Raw genomic sequence first — 16,325 nt, 5'->3', positions numbered from 1 at the left:
AGCTGGAGAGCTGTTTGCTCTTCAGGCCCCTTTGCTTTTCTTTCTTTCATTTTGGTCTTCTCCACTTTCCTTAAGTGGGCATGCTTGAAGTTGCAAATGTAAAAATCCTGGAGCTCTTGAGCATTTCATTAAAAATAAACCAGTGGTGCAGCAGTTAATTTTCTATAGTGAGAACATTGGGTTGTTGAGCTGGCTTTCTTTTAACAGAATATTGGGGCAGAAGGGGCATATATTTTACCCTCCTTTGTAATTTCTGGCACAGCTATATTGCATTAAGTTTCATTTAAGGCCCTGAACCATGCCTGTGCCACCCTGGTGAGCACCTTCACATTTCATCCACATGCAAGAAGGCACATTTTGAGAAATAGGTTTATGTTTGGCCACTTGGGGTTCTTACTGTGGACTCTTGGGTGTATAAAGGTGAATGCCATCTGTTGAGCTCTAGGTGCGTTGCTGGTGTTTTCAGTCTACCTCTCCCATGTCTCTGTTAAATCCTGTGTGGTTTGCAGGAATCTGAGGATGAGGATGATGATGATGACGACGACGATGATGACGATGAAGAGGAAGAGGAGGAGGACGACGACAATGCTGACTCCTCTGAGGAGGGAGGGGATTCCTCTGATTCAAGTAGTGAAGAGGAGAGCGAAGACGGGGATGAGGTGAGTGTGCGGGTGTCTGTACACTTCTCTATATACACTACCCTTTGCTCACACCTATTCTGCAAAACTGATTGTCGGGGCTTCGTGTTTCAGTGACTGCTTAACTGGGCTTGTTAAGCAGTGGGGGCTATCCCCAACAGCTGGGCTTTTCACAAGTTCAAAAGTGCAGTGCCTCTGAATATAACTAGAAGGCTTTTACTCTTTTAAGGTACAACCCTAGCATCCCACCCCCCGGTCCCACCCAAAACATGGTGGATAGCAAGGCTCCCAGGATAGATGGTGAGAGGTAATGAACGCAAGCCAGCACCTTGCATATGAAGGAACAAAAGCGCTAGTCAAGGAGCCGCTGTAAAGACATATATACATTTTCTGTCAAAGCGATCTAAATTCTGTACCAAGAAAACGCTGGATTCTAAAAATAAATAAATGTTGCATTTCCCAGTAAACTGAATTCTGTACCCCTGCCACATTCTGCAGTCCCTCAGCATCACCTTGGGTACCCACACTAGACATAACTTCATATCTTGCCTCTTCCCTCACCAGAATGAAGAAGAGGATGATGAAGAGGACGACGATGACGACGACGATAATGAATCTGAGGGCAGCAGCAGTTCCTCCTCGTCCTCAGGAGATTCTTCTGATTCGGACTCCAATTGAACCATCCCCTTTCTCCCGCCGCCTTTCTTGCTGTACTCTATTCGGTTTTGTTTTTCCGGATAAAAGTAACATCTACAGCTGGAGAGCTAGGATGGGGAGGAAAGGGAGGAAGGAAATCACTGTGGTTTAATTAACTTCCTCTCCTCGCACACCTCACATTGTATTTAACTGTGTGTGGTTGTGTGTGAGGGGAGCAGGGGGGTAGAAAATAGCTGACAACCAGCGGAGGGTTTTTTTGTGGCGGTGGTGTGGGGAGAGAATTTTTATTCTATACTCCTCTCTCTTATTCCTCCCCTCCTTCTGAATCTCTCTGGGGGTCCCCCCCCCTTTTTGTTGAGGTGGGCAGGGTCCTGGCAAAATACAGGCCCCTTTTTATTTCCTCCCCCCTCACATATCTACCCCCCCCCCGCCCACCCCCAATTCTATCCACCAGCTTTGGACTTTGTACAAATTCTTTTTTTAAAAAAAACAAAAAACCAACATGGCAATGAGAGATTTCCCCACCCCCTTAGCAAACAGCCAGGGAGAGATGGGTTCCAGAGAGCACGAGCCATGGAAGGTTCTGGACTTTGCCAGTGTGACCCACCTCTCCTCAAAGTGGACAATCTTGTACAGTCTTGAAATTTTACACCTTGACGAAAGAGAACAAAATGGCCACAGCTGCACTTAGTTATTTCCTGTGATGAACTGGATATCCAGCAAACGTTTCCTGCTGAAGGAAACGGGATGGGAGGGTATATTTCACGTGAGTGCATGGCAAGGGTCAGGGAATAGAAAAGGAACTGAAGAAAAGGATTTCTTTTGCAGAGAGAATATCTGACTGGTATGCTGCCGCAGGAGAAGAGAATTTTGGGAGCTCCAAGGTTACTGACTTTATTTTGCAGGAGGTGGACTTTTTCTGTCGTTTTTCTGACCAGCATTTAAACAAAGACAGTAGTGGCCAGACCCCTTTGGGTTGTTGTTGTTGTTAATATATATATTTTTTTTTACAATGAAGTGACCAATAATTGTACCAAAATGGGGCATTTTGTTTGACTGTCTTTGGAAGCGGGAGGTTGGTTGTGGGTGGGATCCTCTGTGTCATTAAGCTTTTTTTCAAAAAAACAACAAAAAATGTTTTATAAACAAAGTGAGACAACCATCTTTTTTACAACTAAATTATCCCATCTTTGAGATTGAGTACGTCATATGTCTCTCACCCTTACGCAGAGGCTGGGATCTTGGGAGTGGATGGGGTTTGTATATAAGAGGCACATAGATTCCCCTGGCCCCCCAGCATGCCTTGGTTTTATTCAGGCTGCATGTGTTCATTCAACTTTGGGCAGAGGAATGATGCCAAGAAGAGAATGATTCCAGCCACCAAGAAGTGTATTTCTTGGCCTCTTCTGTGGGGAATAGAAAAGGAAAGGAAACTCCAGTACCAACTTTGTGTTTGCCCTGTAAATGACATCAGAGCTAGTAGACATGCTATTTGGGGGTCAGGTGGTGGTGGTTGTAAAAAAAAGAAAAAGCAGCAACCACACCTCCTCCTCCCTTGTAAGATGCCCGATCATACAAAACATCACCATGCCACAAATTCCCCTACCCATTCTCCCAGGAGTAACTAAAGGGGTAGGGAAATTTGCAGCTTGGTGATTTCAAGAAACACTTTGTATGACTAGACATTACTGGGCAAAAGGAAGGGCCAGAACTACATGGCTGCTGCTTCCAAGGGTGTGTGTCTCCTGTAATGTTTAGTTCCAGCCTGAAAAAGGAGCAAGAAACTATTACCTTGTTTGGATGTAAAACTAAGATGTGTGTTAGCTCTACTTGAGCAACCCTTGGACGTGTAAGCTTTCCCCTTGCTGTGAAGAGATCAGAAACATTTGTTTCCTTATTTAATTAACCATGGTTACTTGTTGTGTCCAAATGTGGACAAACTGGTTTAACTTTGTTTTACGGAAACAAGCCACAATTGGAAATCATGGTCTGTGATCCTGGCTTGTTTCCCTAAACCATAGTTAAGATTTGCCATAATATTAAACCATGGTTTATTGCAAACAGAGAAGAGAGTTTCTAATCTCACAGTGCAAGAAAGAGGAAGGGGGCAGATGCATGAGCCTGAGACTTGTTCGCATAATGTTGATACACAGTTTAGCATAATGTCCAAACTAGATCAGTACAAATTAAACTGGCATTGGTGATTATCTCAGAAAAACAAGCTGGTATGTTGCATCTTGCTATCTAATTGGACAGGTGGTATTTAGGCAAGGCTCCTTTTGCTTCTTCCCATCCGTGTTTCCTGTCCTTCTGTTTCTTTAATATTTTACATGTAAAACATAATTTAGTTTATGAGAGCATGCACCCCTGACTAGCCTTTATTTTTACATTCTTTGGACGATTACCTGCTCTAATAATATGACAAGGAATTTCTCATTTTTAAGGCCAGATCCTGCGACTAGTGGCTTGTAGCCCCAATTTGGCCTGCAAGCTGGTTCTGTACTATATCTTGGCTCTTCAGTGTCCTTCATAGCACCCTGTGTCTTCTGTTGACAAGCAAAATGAGAATTTTGCAAAACAAACTTCAAATGCATTGTAGTTTACAGAATTCATTGTTTCCCCTTGAAATATACTTTGGATTTTTATTTTTAAGCATACCCACCAGAAAAAGTACACACACACACCCTTTTTATCCCTCCCCCCTTGTGGAAATTGAACACATGGCTTGTGCTTTGCCAATCTCTTTTGGGTAAGTCTGGAAACCTCATGAAGGAAACATGGTCTTCTAAAGAAAGACTTGGCTTCTAGCACTGCAGATACTCCCCTGGAGGGAAGCTGGACCATTTGAGAATGCAGTCAAGAGAGGGAGTTACAAAGGGCACTGAAGACCCTTCCAGATGCTGGACCACAGCTCTCATCATCCCTGATCGTTGGCCATGCTGCCTGGGGTTGATGGGAGTTGGAATTCAGCTACATCGGGAAAGCCACAGGTTAGTCAAATCCGATTTACAGGATAAAAAAACTTAACAGCAGTATTTCCCATTTAGTCTGCTTTTCTCTATCAATTCACTGTCTCTTGCAATGTCTTGCTGTGCCAAATGTATTCCTTCTCTTTGAGCATCTTGGCCCCACAGTTGTCCTTTGGAAGTGTGCTGTACCTCCGTTCCATCACTGGGAAGAGTCCAGTTGCTAAATAATCTTATTTTGAACCAGCAACTCAAATATATACAAAAGTCTCCCACTATTGCAAAATGCCTTGGGAGGACCTGCAGGTTTCAAGCATTGGAACTTTCCCTACCTTTGCTAGCATTTCTAGTTTTTTTTTAAAAAACACCCACGTCATCTTGGGTAGCAAACTGTCAAAACTAGCCACAGGATTGATATTAAACTTATATACACACCTGATTACAGGCACCACTAGAACCTGTTTAAACCTGGCTCCATTGAAATATTGAGTGGCTCTTGGTGGCCGTATTAATTTAGGAAAGAGTATTTTGCATTGTGGGAATGACTTGACTGAATAACATGCAAATGTTCCCATAACATACCTTGAGAAGTGCAGTTTTCCACTGTACTTTCATTGGGATGAACAACTTACTTCCATGAGCATTGACATATTGCAAAGCACATCAGTCATGTTTATAAAGCGAAGTGCACCGTCACGTATGGGAGTGTGTGTGTGTTTGTGTGTATGCAGTTTTTGTGGGAATAGTTCGGACAAGTCAAGATTTTCCTCTGTCTTTTTTGTTTGTTTGTTTATGTTTTTGGTACATATTGGTCTGGGTTGCTTTGGGTTGAACTCTTGGAGGCAAAGCAACAGAAGTATGTTGTCTTTGGACAAGCGGTCGATCTCAATAGCCCTTTGGCTTTTCTGGCTTGGTATAAAATACCAGTAACACATCCAAGCAGGGATTTACTGAATAACACCAGATCATTTAGAGCGAAAGCTTTTCAGGGGAAAAGAAACTTACCTGAGAACATAGGAAATCAATTAATGTACAGTACACATGAAAATGGGTATTTTTGTGCCCTTGAATAGTACTCAAACGGTTATTAGTTTTTTGTGGATTCAGTACACTTGAAAAGCCTCCAAAGATCTTGCAGACTTGAAAAAATATTATTAAGTACATGTAATCAAAACTAAAACCGTTGAAGTTGAAAGAAATGCTACTCAGGAAGAATCACTAAATGATGTAGGGTGTAATCCACCCCTTTTGGGTGGGGCAAGGGTTTGGATTGGTAGGTGGAAGTGCTGCCACTGAAAAGGGACATTCCAAGGGAGGGGCTAAGTTGGCCACACTGCCATCAGTGGATAGCACTGGGTCTGATGCTGGTCCAGCTTGGCATAGCATTTTGCCTGCCCCCGGCTTTGACCCTAGCCCATGTGCCTGGTAGGACTGCTAATGTGATGGCGGCCGTGCTGCTCTCTTAAGCCCTGCGAGGCAGTAACTCAGGTTTGAATGTCTTCCCTAAGCTAAACAACAGAGGAGCTTTATGATGATGATAAATAACCATTTACAAGAAATATAAGAAAAGAGTGGCAACATGTAAAATTGTAAGTAATCCGTTCAACGTTTGCTTTTTAAGTCTGTATGATCACCAACACGTTCTCATTCCTGAAGTTCTTCGGGTTATTCTATAAATCCTTGCCTGCAACCTGTCACTGACCTTGAGCTGGTGTATAAAAGATAAGTATTACATTTAAAAATGCTTACTATGTAGGGGTTTACTTGACCCAACATCTCATTTACATGGCTCTTCACCCATGTGCTGGTCCCTTGATATGCACAATTCCCACGCCAGTAATCTTTGATCAAGAGGGAAGCCTCACTGCCATGCAAATGAAGAGGCTATCACATGGGTTAAGAGCCTTTTCAAGCAAGGCACCAAACTACAGGGAGCCCGGCATGGGGGTAAATACTGTCTCCAGATTATGTGGTTGGGCGTAATCTTCCTTTAGAACCAATAGGTGTTCCTCAAAGCTAGAAGTTGTTTTCGGTTGTTGTCATTGTACCTCATTCTGCAAGAGAATCCTGACGTGGGTGGGGGGTTAGACTTGTGAAGAAGTGTGGCAAGTTGTGTATGTTTCAGGTAACACCTTGTTGCCTCCTCCTTGCCCTCTGCCCGTTTGGTGCTAAGTTTTTCTCATTACGTGAACTGCATGGAAGCAACCAATAAATGCTTTTGCACAGGAGAGGCCCATACAGAACTGTGCTAAGGGGGCATCATGGCTATGGATCCCCAAATCATGTGGAGTTTTTACATGTAATTGCCTCACCTTCCTTGAAGGCAGTGGAAGCTGAAACTCCATCCCTTTTAAGTGACCCTTTGGTAAGTGTATTTTAATCAGTTAACACCTCTTCTGTTGAGTTATTTCTTAGTGAACTTGTGGCTGGTATAATGTGTACTCTGATTCACACATGCGCACATCTTTTGTGGAGGTAGGCGAGAACCAAAACCTTAACATTTTTGGACTCCCTTTTTATATAATTTTCAAGCCTTTCCCAATTTTGTCTCTGCTGGGGTAGGGAAAACCTTGTCGCCTCATAAGATGTTTGTCAGAACTTTGCCAGAAATGAGATGACCCAATGAAAATGTAGGATGCATCCATTTAGATGTACCTTTCTCACCTCAAGGAAGTTGGTTATCATTTGTGGAATGGAGGCATTTGTTCTGATGCAGCAAATGTGGCCACACGTAGAAGTAAATTACGCAAAATATCAGCGGCAGGGGGAGAAGGATTGCATACAATAACCAGGCAGTGTATGCAACACTTTCTGTTGTTCTAATGCAGCCTTCCCCACCTTGGTGCCTTCTCCAAAGGCCTGGCAAACCGAGACTGACTTGAGGGCATCAGGTTCAGAAAGTCTCTTAACAGATCCTACCCACTAGAAACCTGGAAAAAACACTTCAGCCATTGCCACATCAAGCTAGATTTCTCCACATTAACTTTGCTTTTCATTGCCATGTCTGAATTCTGATAGGATGTGCCCAGTCATGCACATTTGTCACACATCAACCCCTCTGATGCTCCTGAACTCTCTATTTCTGATTCCGTCAGTCAATCTTCCTTCCCCCTTTTCTCCTCCCTCTCATCCTTCTAAAGTGAAACACCTGGTTTGATTTTGCTGAATGTACCAGCTCTGTTGTATTTTAGTAGATGTGTTTTTTAAGTAAAAAAAAAAAACCTTAAAAAAACCTTGTTCTTTAAAGTAAATTTCTTACAGTACTGATGTCTTTTTAAAAAAGAAAAAAAATGTTACCAGGGGTTAGGGAGGGAGACAGATTGTACTGTAAGAAGGTGGGACTGAGTGCATTTTTGCACTGTTGACAAAATGTGATATTCCAGATAGAAGTTCTTGTGAAAAAGGAATCATTTTTTTTCTAATATTTAAAGTGTTTTTGTAGATTTAAAAAAACTTTAAAATGCCAAAAAATATTAAAATGTACTGGATTTCGGTTTCTATTACTAAATGGGACTTGGCAAGCTCAGGATGCTTTTGGTTTCCTTAGAAGTTTTTGCTATTTGCACCAACATGGCAAGAACTTCAGCCTCAAGTCTAAATAGACTTAAAACTGTGGATCTCCCTCCCCTCCTTTTTTTTTTCCTTTTGTATAATAAAGAGCAAAAACAAAGCCTTTGTTCTCATGTCATTACTTGGAACATTAAAAAGAACTTGCAGGGAAAAGAGGATTTGAGGCTGTTTATATGGGTTGCTCTGTTCAAGTTGACCATATCTTTCATTTCTGGTGGATATACTAAGTGCTATTACTATTTTGCACTTTTTGTGGTCCAGTAGAGCTGTGGACCTGGATATTGCCTTCCTCGAATGCAATCTGTTGCATCTCAGAAATACTGTACCTGAAATTAGAATTTCAGACTAGTCCAGACAGCAAGGCAACATTTGTATCGACGCTTCTAAGGCACTCGGAGGCAATAAACTAAAGATACAGTGGTGCCTCGCAAGACGAAATTAATCCGTTCCGCGAGTCTCTTCGTCTAGCGGTTTTTTCGTCTTGCAAAGCAACCCTATTAGCGGATTAGCGCTATTAGTGCTATTAGCGGTTTAGCGGCTATTAAAGGCTTAGCGGATTAGTGGCTAAAAGGCGCTTAGCGGCTTAGAAAAAGGGGGGGAGCGGAAAAAAATCGGAACACTCGCAAGACGTTTTCGTCTTGCAAAGCAAGCCCATAGGGAAAATCGTCTTGCGAAGCGCATCGAAAAACGGAAAACCCTTTCGTCTAGCGGGTTTTCCGTCTTGTGAGGCATTCGTCTTGCGGGGCACCACTGTATATCCCTCACAACACACTGAAATAGGTTAGGCTAAGAGACAGAGGGTGTGACTTGCCCAAGGCCATGAAGTGAGCTTTATGGTTGTATGAATATTTAAACCCAGACTGCAATTGTACACACACTTAATTTGGGGAGTAAATTCAGTGGCACCTACTTCTGAGTAAGCAAGCCTACCCAGTTAATGTCTTGGCTACTATTTTTTTCTTTGCAAAAGGTACTTGAGCGCAAGGCAGGTAAGTAGGCCTAAAGCCTGTTCTGAGAAAGATGGGCTAGACAATTTGAATTGAAATCCAGGCAAGTAGCTCTCCAGGCCCAAGTCGCTTTAAAGACTCATCCACTCTTAGAAATAATCCCTGAATGTACATTATCTGAATGTTGCAGCCTACTAGGGCCTTCAGTTTCCCTCTTTGCCTGAAACATTCCTAGTTATTTTAACAGTTACTGCAGAGGTGGAGAAACTTTGGCCCACCAGATGATATTGGACTTCCATCAGCCTCAGTTTCAAGGTCTACTGCCCCCGTATACTCAATAGCTGTGTTTCCCAAACTTGGGTATCTGTTTTGAACTACAATTCCTATCATCCCTGACCACTGGTCCTGCTAGCTAGGGATGGTGGGAGTTGTAGTCCAAAAACAGCCAGAGACACAAGTTTTGGAAACGCTGCTCTACAACTACAGTGGTACCTCAGGTTAAGTACTTAATTTGTTCCGGAGGTCCGTACTTAACCTGAAACTGTTCTTAACCTGAAGCACCACTTTAGCTGATGAGGCCTCCTCCTGCTGCTGCCGCGCCACCAGAGCCCGGTTTCTGTTCTCATCCTGAAGCAAAGTTCTTAACCTGAAGCACTATTTCTGGGTTAGCGGACTCTGTAACCTGAAGCATATGTAACCCGAGGTACCACTGTACTTTCATCAACAGCAAATGGCTCTTTCATTCTTCATGCCTCTTTCAGTGTGACCAAATGCCAGAGTTCTCCCTTTATGATAACTGGAAACCAAAGTGTGCTGTGAATGGGTGTGTGAAAGAAAATGGAACTGGGAGAGAACAGATACCTAGGATGGCAGCCATTTTGAGATCAGCTGCGGAAAGAATGGCACAGTATTAAAAGAGGTTTGCTCACCGCTTGGCTCCCGTGGCATCAATTTTACAAAATTATCAGTGGCAATAATCACATGGGATTCATAACTTAAATGCCGCAGCTGCTCCAACCCATGGACTCAGGTAAAATAAGCAGCTAGAACTATAACTTCCAGGGCAATCACACTGAGGAGCAGGGGCTATTGCTGATGCAGGAAAATTGGGAGCAGAGCAGTGGAGAATCTTGGTGTCTCAACTTTCATTGGCACGCTGTGTGACACCAAAATACAGCCCCCCTCCACTGCTGACCATTGGATTTCATGGTTGCGGCACGTGCTGTGGCACTCCAGAAACTCCACACCCAGTGCCACCAAACAAGTCCTGCTCTCCTAGAGCCACTTTTGAGCAGAGCCACTTTTAAAACATACGAAGAGTCTTGTTGCATGAGACCAAAGGCCTGCAAAGTCCACCCCTCTGTTTCCCAAAGTGACCAACCAGATGCCTACAGGAGAATTACAAGCAGGGAATGAGGGCAATAGCCCCCTCCCCCATGTTGTTCCCTATCATGGAGCGAAGTTGTGTCCATCACCACATCTTGTGGAAGCAAATTTCAAAGTTTTAATTATGTAGTGTGTGAAGATGTGTTCCCTTTTGCCTATCCTGATTCTTCCACTGTACAGCATAAATTTATATACCTCTTTTATGGTCCGTCCCCCTTATTTGCCTTCTTTTCCAGACTAGTTAGCTCCAAAGATTGTAAGATCTCCTTGTAGGAACATTTGCTCTAACCGCCTGCCCCCTATTATGTTGATTGCTTTCTCATTCCTTCCTTGACCTGGTGGTCAGGGATGATAGTTGATGCAGCCCAATAGCATACTCTCCATCATTTATCTGATGAAAATAGGGACATCACATTCTATTATTACTACTACTGCTACCCTGCCCATTTGACTGGGTTCCCCAGCCACTTCCAACATATGTAAAAGCATAATAAAACATGAAACATTTTTTAAAAACTTCCCTATACAAGGCTGCCTTCAGATGTCTTCTAAAGGTTGTATTGTTACTTATCTCCTTGGCTTGGGGGTCGCATAACTCCCATACCCTCCAACATTTATCTGATGAAAATAGGGATGTCCTAAGGGAAAGTGGGACATTTTGGGATCAAATCAGAAACCGGGGCAATTTCTGTAAATCCAGGACTGTCCCTGGAAGACAGGGACACTTGAAGGGTCTGCGAAAGTAGCGGCGCATTTTAACACCATAGAGCTGCATCTGTGACACGTTGGAGACCAGGCTAAATGCATGCTGCTGCTCCATTCTGAAAATTTAACAATGCCTAGCATGAAAGCTTGAGGCCTAGGTGTAAACTACTATCAGTGCCAGAATTCAGCCCTGGAACAAGTAGGGTTATAATCAAAAGGGTGTGTCTAAGAATGAGAAAAATACCTTCTCTCCCCCCCCCCCTTCTGAATAGTCACACATTACAGTTTAAATTCAAGCATTTTGGTATTATTACATTTATTTATATTCCTCCTCTTTCCCTGGAAGGACTAAAAAATGGCTTACAACTAAAATAGAAACAGGAGTCTATTTTCCTTGTATACTCAACCCCTTTCCACTAGTCTTAGAATCTGAGCACTTGGAGATGATGGGCAAATCCTATTTGGGCCTGTTTTACTCAACTAGTTTTGAACAGCTACTGTTGGGTAGTGGTGGTTTCAAATTAAGCAAGGAACAGAAGAGCAGACAACTGTGGCTGAGGTTGATGGGAGCCAGAGTCCGACAACTTGTGGAAGGCCACAGGTTCCCCTCCGCTGTGAGGATTTCAGCAAGATAAATGCAGATGATGTGGCTTGAATATTAAATGATGACTCTAAATGCTAGGTAGGGGTAGTAACCTTACTCCACGGACTACTGCCTGAGTACATAGGCCCTTCCGCCAATGTGAAGGCTCTTAACCACATGCTGTCTGCCTTTACAGTAGCCTGTGTTGCACTGATTTGAAACAGGCTGTTGTTTATTAAGTTAGTGATAATGATAACATATTGTAGGGAAATGTAAATTGTAGGGAAATGGAAAAGCCCCTTGGGTGGAGGCAACTAAAATCAGGGAATCTGCTGGGGGAGGGGCACTTTATCCTTTCCCTACCTGCTTCTTTGCCAGTTCCAAAATCCCTCCTCCAGCAGCTGTCTGTTACATGCTTTTAATGCACTGGCAAAGCTATTGAGGGATATTAGAGCAGAGAAACAGTCATCGCCTTCACACACCAAACCACCACATCCACTACCTTACCGCTCAATATCATCTTCTGTTTTCCTCATCTAAAACCAGCAAGCTATCATTACATGCACTTGCACATATCAAGTAGTTTGGGCATCATTGCTCATTCTTATGCATTTTATGTTGCACTAGTGTCAAGCTACATGCACACACATATATTTAGCTTTGAGAGATCCAGAGGAAGTGGTCTGAGGAATTCCAGCTCTAGCAACATAGGAACATTCTTTTAAAGACATCCCAAAGGCAATTTACTAGGTAAACAACTTCTAAATAATCCTGTTTAGGATTCGTTCGCATAGAGTAGCTGCAATTAGAAAGGAAGCCTTTTGTGTGCCAAAGTTGTGAACATGTTGGAATGTTGGAAGGAGGAAGACTGACACATTCCATGATGCTCCGTTTAGAATGATGCTCTTTAGAAGAAAACTAAACTGGGGCTGCCTAGCAACCATTGCCAGGCAGAACAACCTCCCTGCTTTCAGAGCATCATTGCCACCAATATATCTGTGGGAGACAAGACCCAAACTGGAAATAAGCAGAGGTGTTTGAAGGTCAGAAGAAGGAAGGAAATCTTTATATTGGAAAAAGGTGCGTTTTGGTGACACCAAATGGGAGGAGTGGAGGCTGGATGGAGCTGAAGAGTAATCTAAACCAAAAGCGGGGTTTAACTGTGAGAGTATATGGTCACCAGGACTGTCAGGGACTAAAGTTTAGCCTTATTGGTTGGCACTTGGGAAATCTTTGTACATATTAGCCTTTATAAGACCATGTTGGGTTATGAAAGATTACCCATTGGGCACTGCTTTTACTGGCTAAAATTAGCCATAAAAGCTCCAAAAAGCCCACTTTATTGTTTGGAATGGAGGCTTAGTCTATCATGTTCTTGTACTACTTGAAAACTTCCCTTCCAGACCTTGACAAAGGCCCCACACCAAAACGTGGGGCCACCACACCACACTCAACCAGCTATGAGTATTCTGCCAGTAAGAAGATGCAAAGCAGCAGACAGGTAGGAGGAGGACTTGACTGTTCCATAACTGGAGCAAGGCCCTCTTAAACTGCCATCTTCACAACTGTATGGTTCTGCCCAGGACACAGTGCAAAGGACTAAATATCCTACTGTAATACTTGATTTTTATTTCTATGTCAATGTTGTATGTTGTTCTGGTAATTTTTCAGAAAAGCAATACATAACAATTACCCCTTTAAAATAAAATAAGAAAAGTTGGTTTCTGATTGTTAGAAAAACCTTTTGTACCCTAAGTAATTTTTAAGAGCCGCATATTATTTTTTCTGTGACAGCACACAGAATCTGTGGGCTTGGAGAAAGCAGTCTAACCTGTCAATATTAGCACACTTAAATTTTCTACAGTTACAAATTCTTTAAGATGACGAAAACCAAGTTCTACAGAACCTGATTTCCGACATGTTATTATCACGACTGTTATATCCACCCACCCAAGCAGAGAAGTGACATTCTATAAAGACGTTATGGACTGGCATTTTTCAATGTGGGGCTTGGATTTCAGAAGCTTGACCCTTAAACTGGCACCCATCCAAATGCGTGTGCTGTTGGGAAGATGGAGCTAGAGGTTGGGACATTTCGATCGAGCGGGACAGCAGCACTCAATTTGGGGTGAATTGGGGAGAGAAAGAATAGGAGACATGCCAAGACACAAGCCTGGAAACAGAAATCCCTCTCATCCTGCCACTGCTCGCTCAGGGGCACTATTCTCTCCCCCCCCCCATCTTTTCCTACTTTATGGGTTCCAGAGTTGAAAGTCTGAAAATAATGTCCGAGCCCCGCCGTAGTGAGTGACTCCCTCTCTCTGCAAACAGCTCTCTGCACCTGCTCAGAGGTGCTTTAAAACAATATTAATAATACCGATGATGTGTCCCTGCGTTGATTTAGCGCAGGCACTGAAGACGAGTGGCCAGAGCGCTGCGTCCCTTCTGCCAGTCCGTGGCACCCGAACGACAAGGTAGCCGCCAGCAGCAAACAGCAGCAGCACCAGCTCCTCGCGCACAACCTTGAATGACGAGCGATAGAGAGAGGGAGGGAGAGGCGGGCGAGAGGGGGAAGTAGGAGGAGCAAGAGGCCGCGCCGATTGGCCTCTCTACGCTGCTCCGAGCTCCCGCATTGGGCGCTGCGGCTCACCCGCCTCCCTCTCCCCTGTCCTCCGGCAGGTCCCGCCCCCTTGCCGGAGCCAACAAGTTAGGTTGCGCGCCTATTGCAAAAGGTGCCTCTCCCCCCCCCCCAAACCCGCCTTTCCCTTCCCTTATTGCTGCTGCTGCCGCCGCCGCCGCCGCCAATGTTGGTGCTGCCGCCGCCGCCGCTGCCGCTGCGGAGAAGGAGGTGGACGTGCTAGGCCGGAGCGCCCTGCCCACTGCCGCCGTCCCTGTGTCCCCTTCCTCCTGCCGGGGGCCTTGCGCTGAGCTGGGGCCCGGCGGGGAGGGGGCATGGCTGCTTCGCCTGGGGCCCGGCAGGCCGCCTGGGGGGCAGGCACGGGCAATCGGGGAAGGGGGACCCGGTGGTGAGGGGACTCCTCCTCCTCCTCTTCCTGCCTGCCTGCCTGTGCGTGGGGTAAGTCCATGGGGTGGGGTGGGATGCTGCTTGCCTCCAGCCCCTCTCTTTGCAAATCCCTCTGTGTGTGCCTATGTGGGGGTGCTGTGGGAGGAGTTAGGGGTGCGCAGAGAGGAAAGGGTGGGGTGGAGGAAGGAGGGGGGTGTAGGAGAGGTTGGGGAGGGTAAACAAGTGTGGGGCGCTGGGAGCAAAAGGAAGGGGTTCGGGGTTTTATTTTTATTTTTTGGAGGGGGATTAAGGTGCGCCTTGTTAGTTTGCATGGCTTTAAACGGAAATTAAGATGACTCCATAGAGGAGCAGTTGTTAAACTGGATGGCTCAACAGAGTCTTTATTTCTTCTCGTCCCCAAATGTTCACATTCAGTGTATCTCTGTCAGGGAGCAAAACAATAGCGAGGGCTGTTGCATCCATGCCTTTCCCAGAAGCATCTGGCTGGATGCAGGGTGCTGGGCTGGACAGACCTTTGACCTGATCCAGCGGGACACTTTTTCTCTCTCCCCCCCCCCTTTGCTCTCTCAGAAAGGATTAGGGAAATTCCTGATAGATGAGATCTGCTGAGAGCCAGTGTGGGGCAGTGGTTGGGCTGTTAGACCAGTGAGACCCAGGTTCGAATCTACCCCTCAGCCGTGAAACTTGCCACTGGGTGACCTTGGGCCTGCCACCCTCCCTTAACACAGTTGTTGTGCAGATAAAAGGGGAGAAAGAGAAGCATGTGTGCTGCCCTAAGCTCCATGAAAGACGTGGGTTATAAATTGTAATCATCCAGCTAACTATACTTTGATCCATACCTCCATGTGCATTGGCATGGTATCCCTGGATACCAGATGCTGGGGGGCATCCAATGGGCAAGGGCTGCTGCCCTCATGCCCTGCTTGTAAGCTTCGAGGGTATTTGCCCAGCTGCTGCTGGATTTCAGGTACCATTGCTCTGGTATGGCAGTTGTTCAGCAAGCAGAGAAGAGGAGGATGTTAAAGTGAGTCTGGGTTTTTCTGGGGGTGGAAAGAGAGTCAGCTATGGGATGTGGCTGGCAAGTCGACTTGTGGGATGGAGTGCTTAAAGTGGGTTTGAGGGGCTAGCAAGTGAAATAAGCAGTTATGTTGCAGAGGGGAGAAAGGTGTGGTGGTATTCAGGGTGGGGCAGGGGAAGAGAAAGATTGGGAAAGCAGCTATAAGTCTTAAGGAAGGGATTAGAAAGTAAATAAGTGGGGCGGGAGAGGAAGTTAATGAGAATGCAGCAATTAAATAGGGTGTGGGGGATATTGAGTTTGAAACAGTGGGGTTGACAACATTGTGGTTGAAGGAAGGAGACTGGGCAGAGAAGTGATATGCTTTGGCAGGGGTCAGGCCCAGGTTTGTTTTTGGGTGTGTGGGTGTGCTGAAGATAGGTTAAGATGAACTGGCCATGATAGGAGGAGACTTCCGGGGGGAAACGTAGTAGCAGGAGTAAAGATGTGAGTTCATGGTAGAATCATAGAGTTGGAAGAGACCCCATGGATCACCTAGTCCAATCCCCTGCATTGCAGGAATTGCAGCTAAAGAATTCATGACCAGTGGCCATTCAACCTCTGCTTTAAAATCTGCATTGAAGGAGAGCCCACCACTTTCCAAGGTAGTCTGTGCTGCTGCCTTACTTGTAGGTAAAAAGAGGCAGGAAAAGAGGGGTATGCTTTGGTGCCTGTGTGATGTAAAGGCAGTGAGAAAGCTAGAATGTGGGCTTGATCTAAAGCACTGTTTCCCAAACTTGTGTCTCTGGCTGTTTTTGGACTACAACTCCCATCATCCCTAGCTAGCAGGACTA

General features: G+C 44.9%; 2 protein-coding genes across 17 annotated transcripts in view; both read left to right on the top strand.

Annotated features, from left to right (window-relative positions):
• The window catches only part of UBTF (upstream binding transcription factor), a 45,197-nt gene extending 37,266 nt beyond the window's left edge, over window positions 1-7,931 (top strand). For all 13 annotated transcript variants that reach the window (XM_083471645.1, XM_083471640.1, XM_083471649.1 and 10 more), the window contains 2 exons: window positions 510-659; window positions 1,203-7,931. In XM_083471645.1, coding sequence (XP_083327771.1) covers window positions 510-659; window positions 1,203-1,316 — 264 coding nt within the window. In that variant the 3' untranslated portion in view covers window positions 1,317-7,931. The remainder of the gene's footprint in view (window positions 1-509; window positions 660-1,202) is intronic.
• A 4,475-nt stretch (window positions 7,932-12,406) lies between these two features.
• Window positions 12,407-16,325, top strand: part of ATXN7L3 (ataxin 7 like 3) — a 28,434-nt gene continuing 24,515 nt past the window's right edge. Inside the window, exon 1 of one of the 4 annotated variants that reach the window (XM_083471679.1) lies at window positions 12,407-12,532. The gene's annotated coding sequence lies outside the window, so the exon portion shown is untranslated. Of the gene's footprint in view, window positions 12,533-12,855; window positions 12,954-14,151; window positions 14,529-16,325 lie in introns of those variants that run through there. The other 3 variants (XM_083471680.1, XM_083471681.1, XM_083471682.1) reach the window with 3 other exon arrangements.

Source organism: Podarcis liolepis (genome assembly GCF_965112155.1).
Source record: "Podarcis liolepis genome assembly, chromosome: 13".
Taxonomy (NCBI): Eukaryota; Metazoa; Chordata; class Lepidosauria; order Squamata; family Lacertidae; genus Podarcis; species Podarcis liolepis.
The sequence above is the reverse complement of the archived record's forward strand: the minus strand, read 5'-3'. Positions and strand labels throughout refer to the sequence as shown.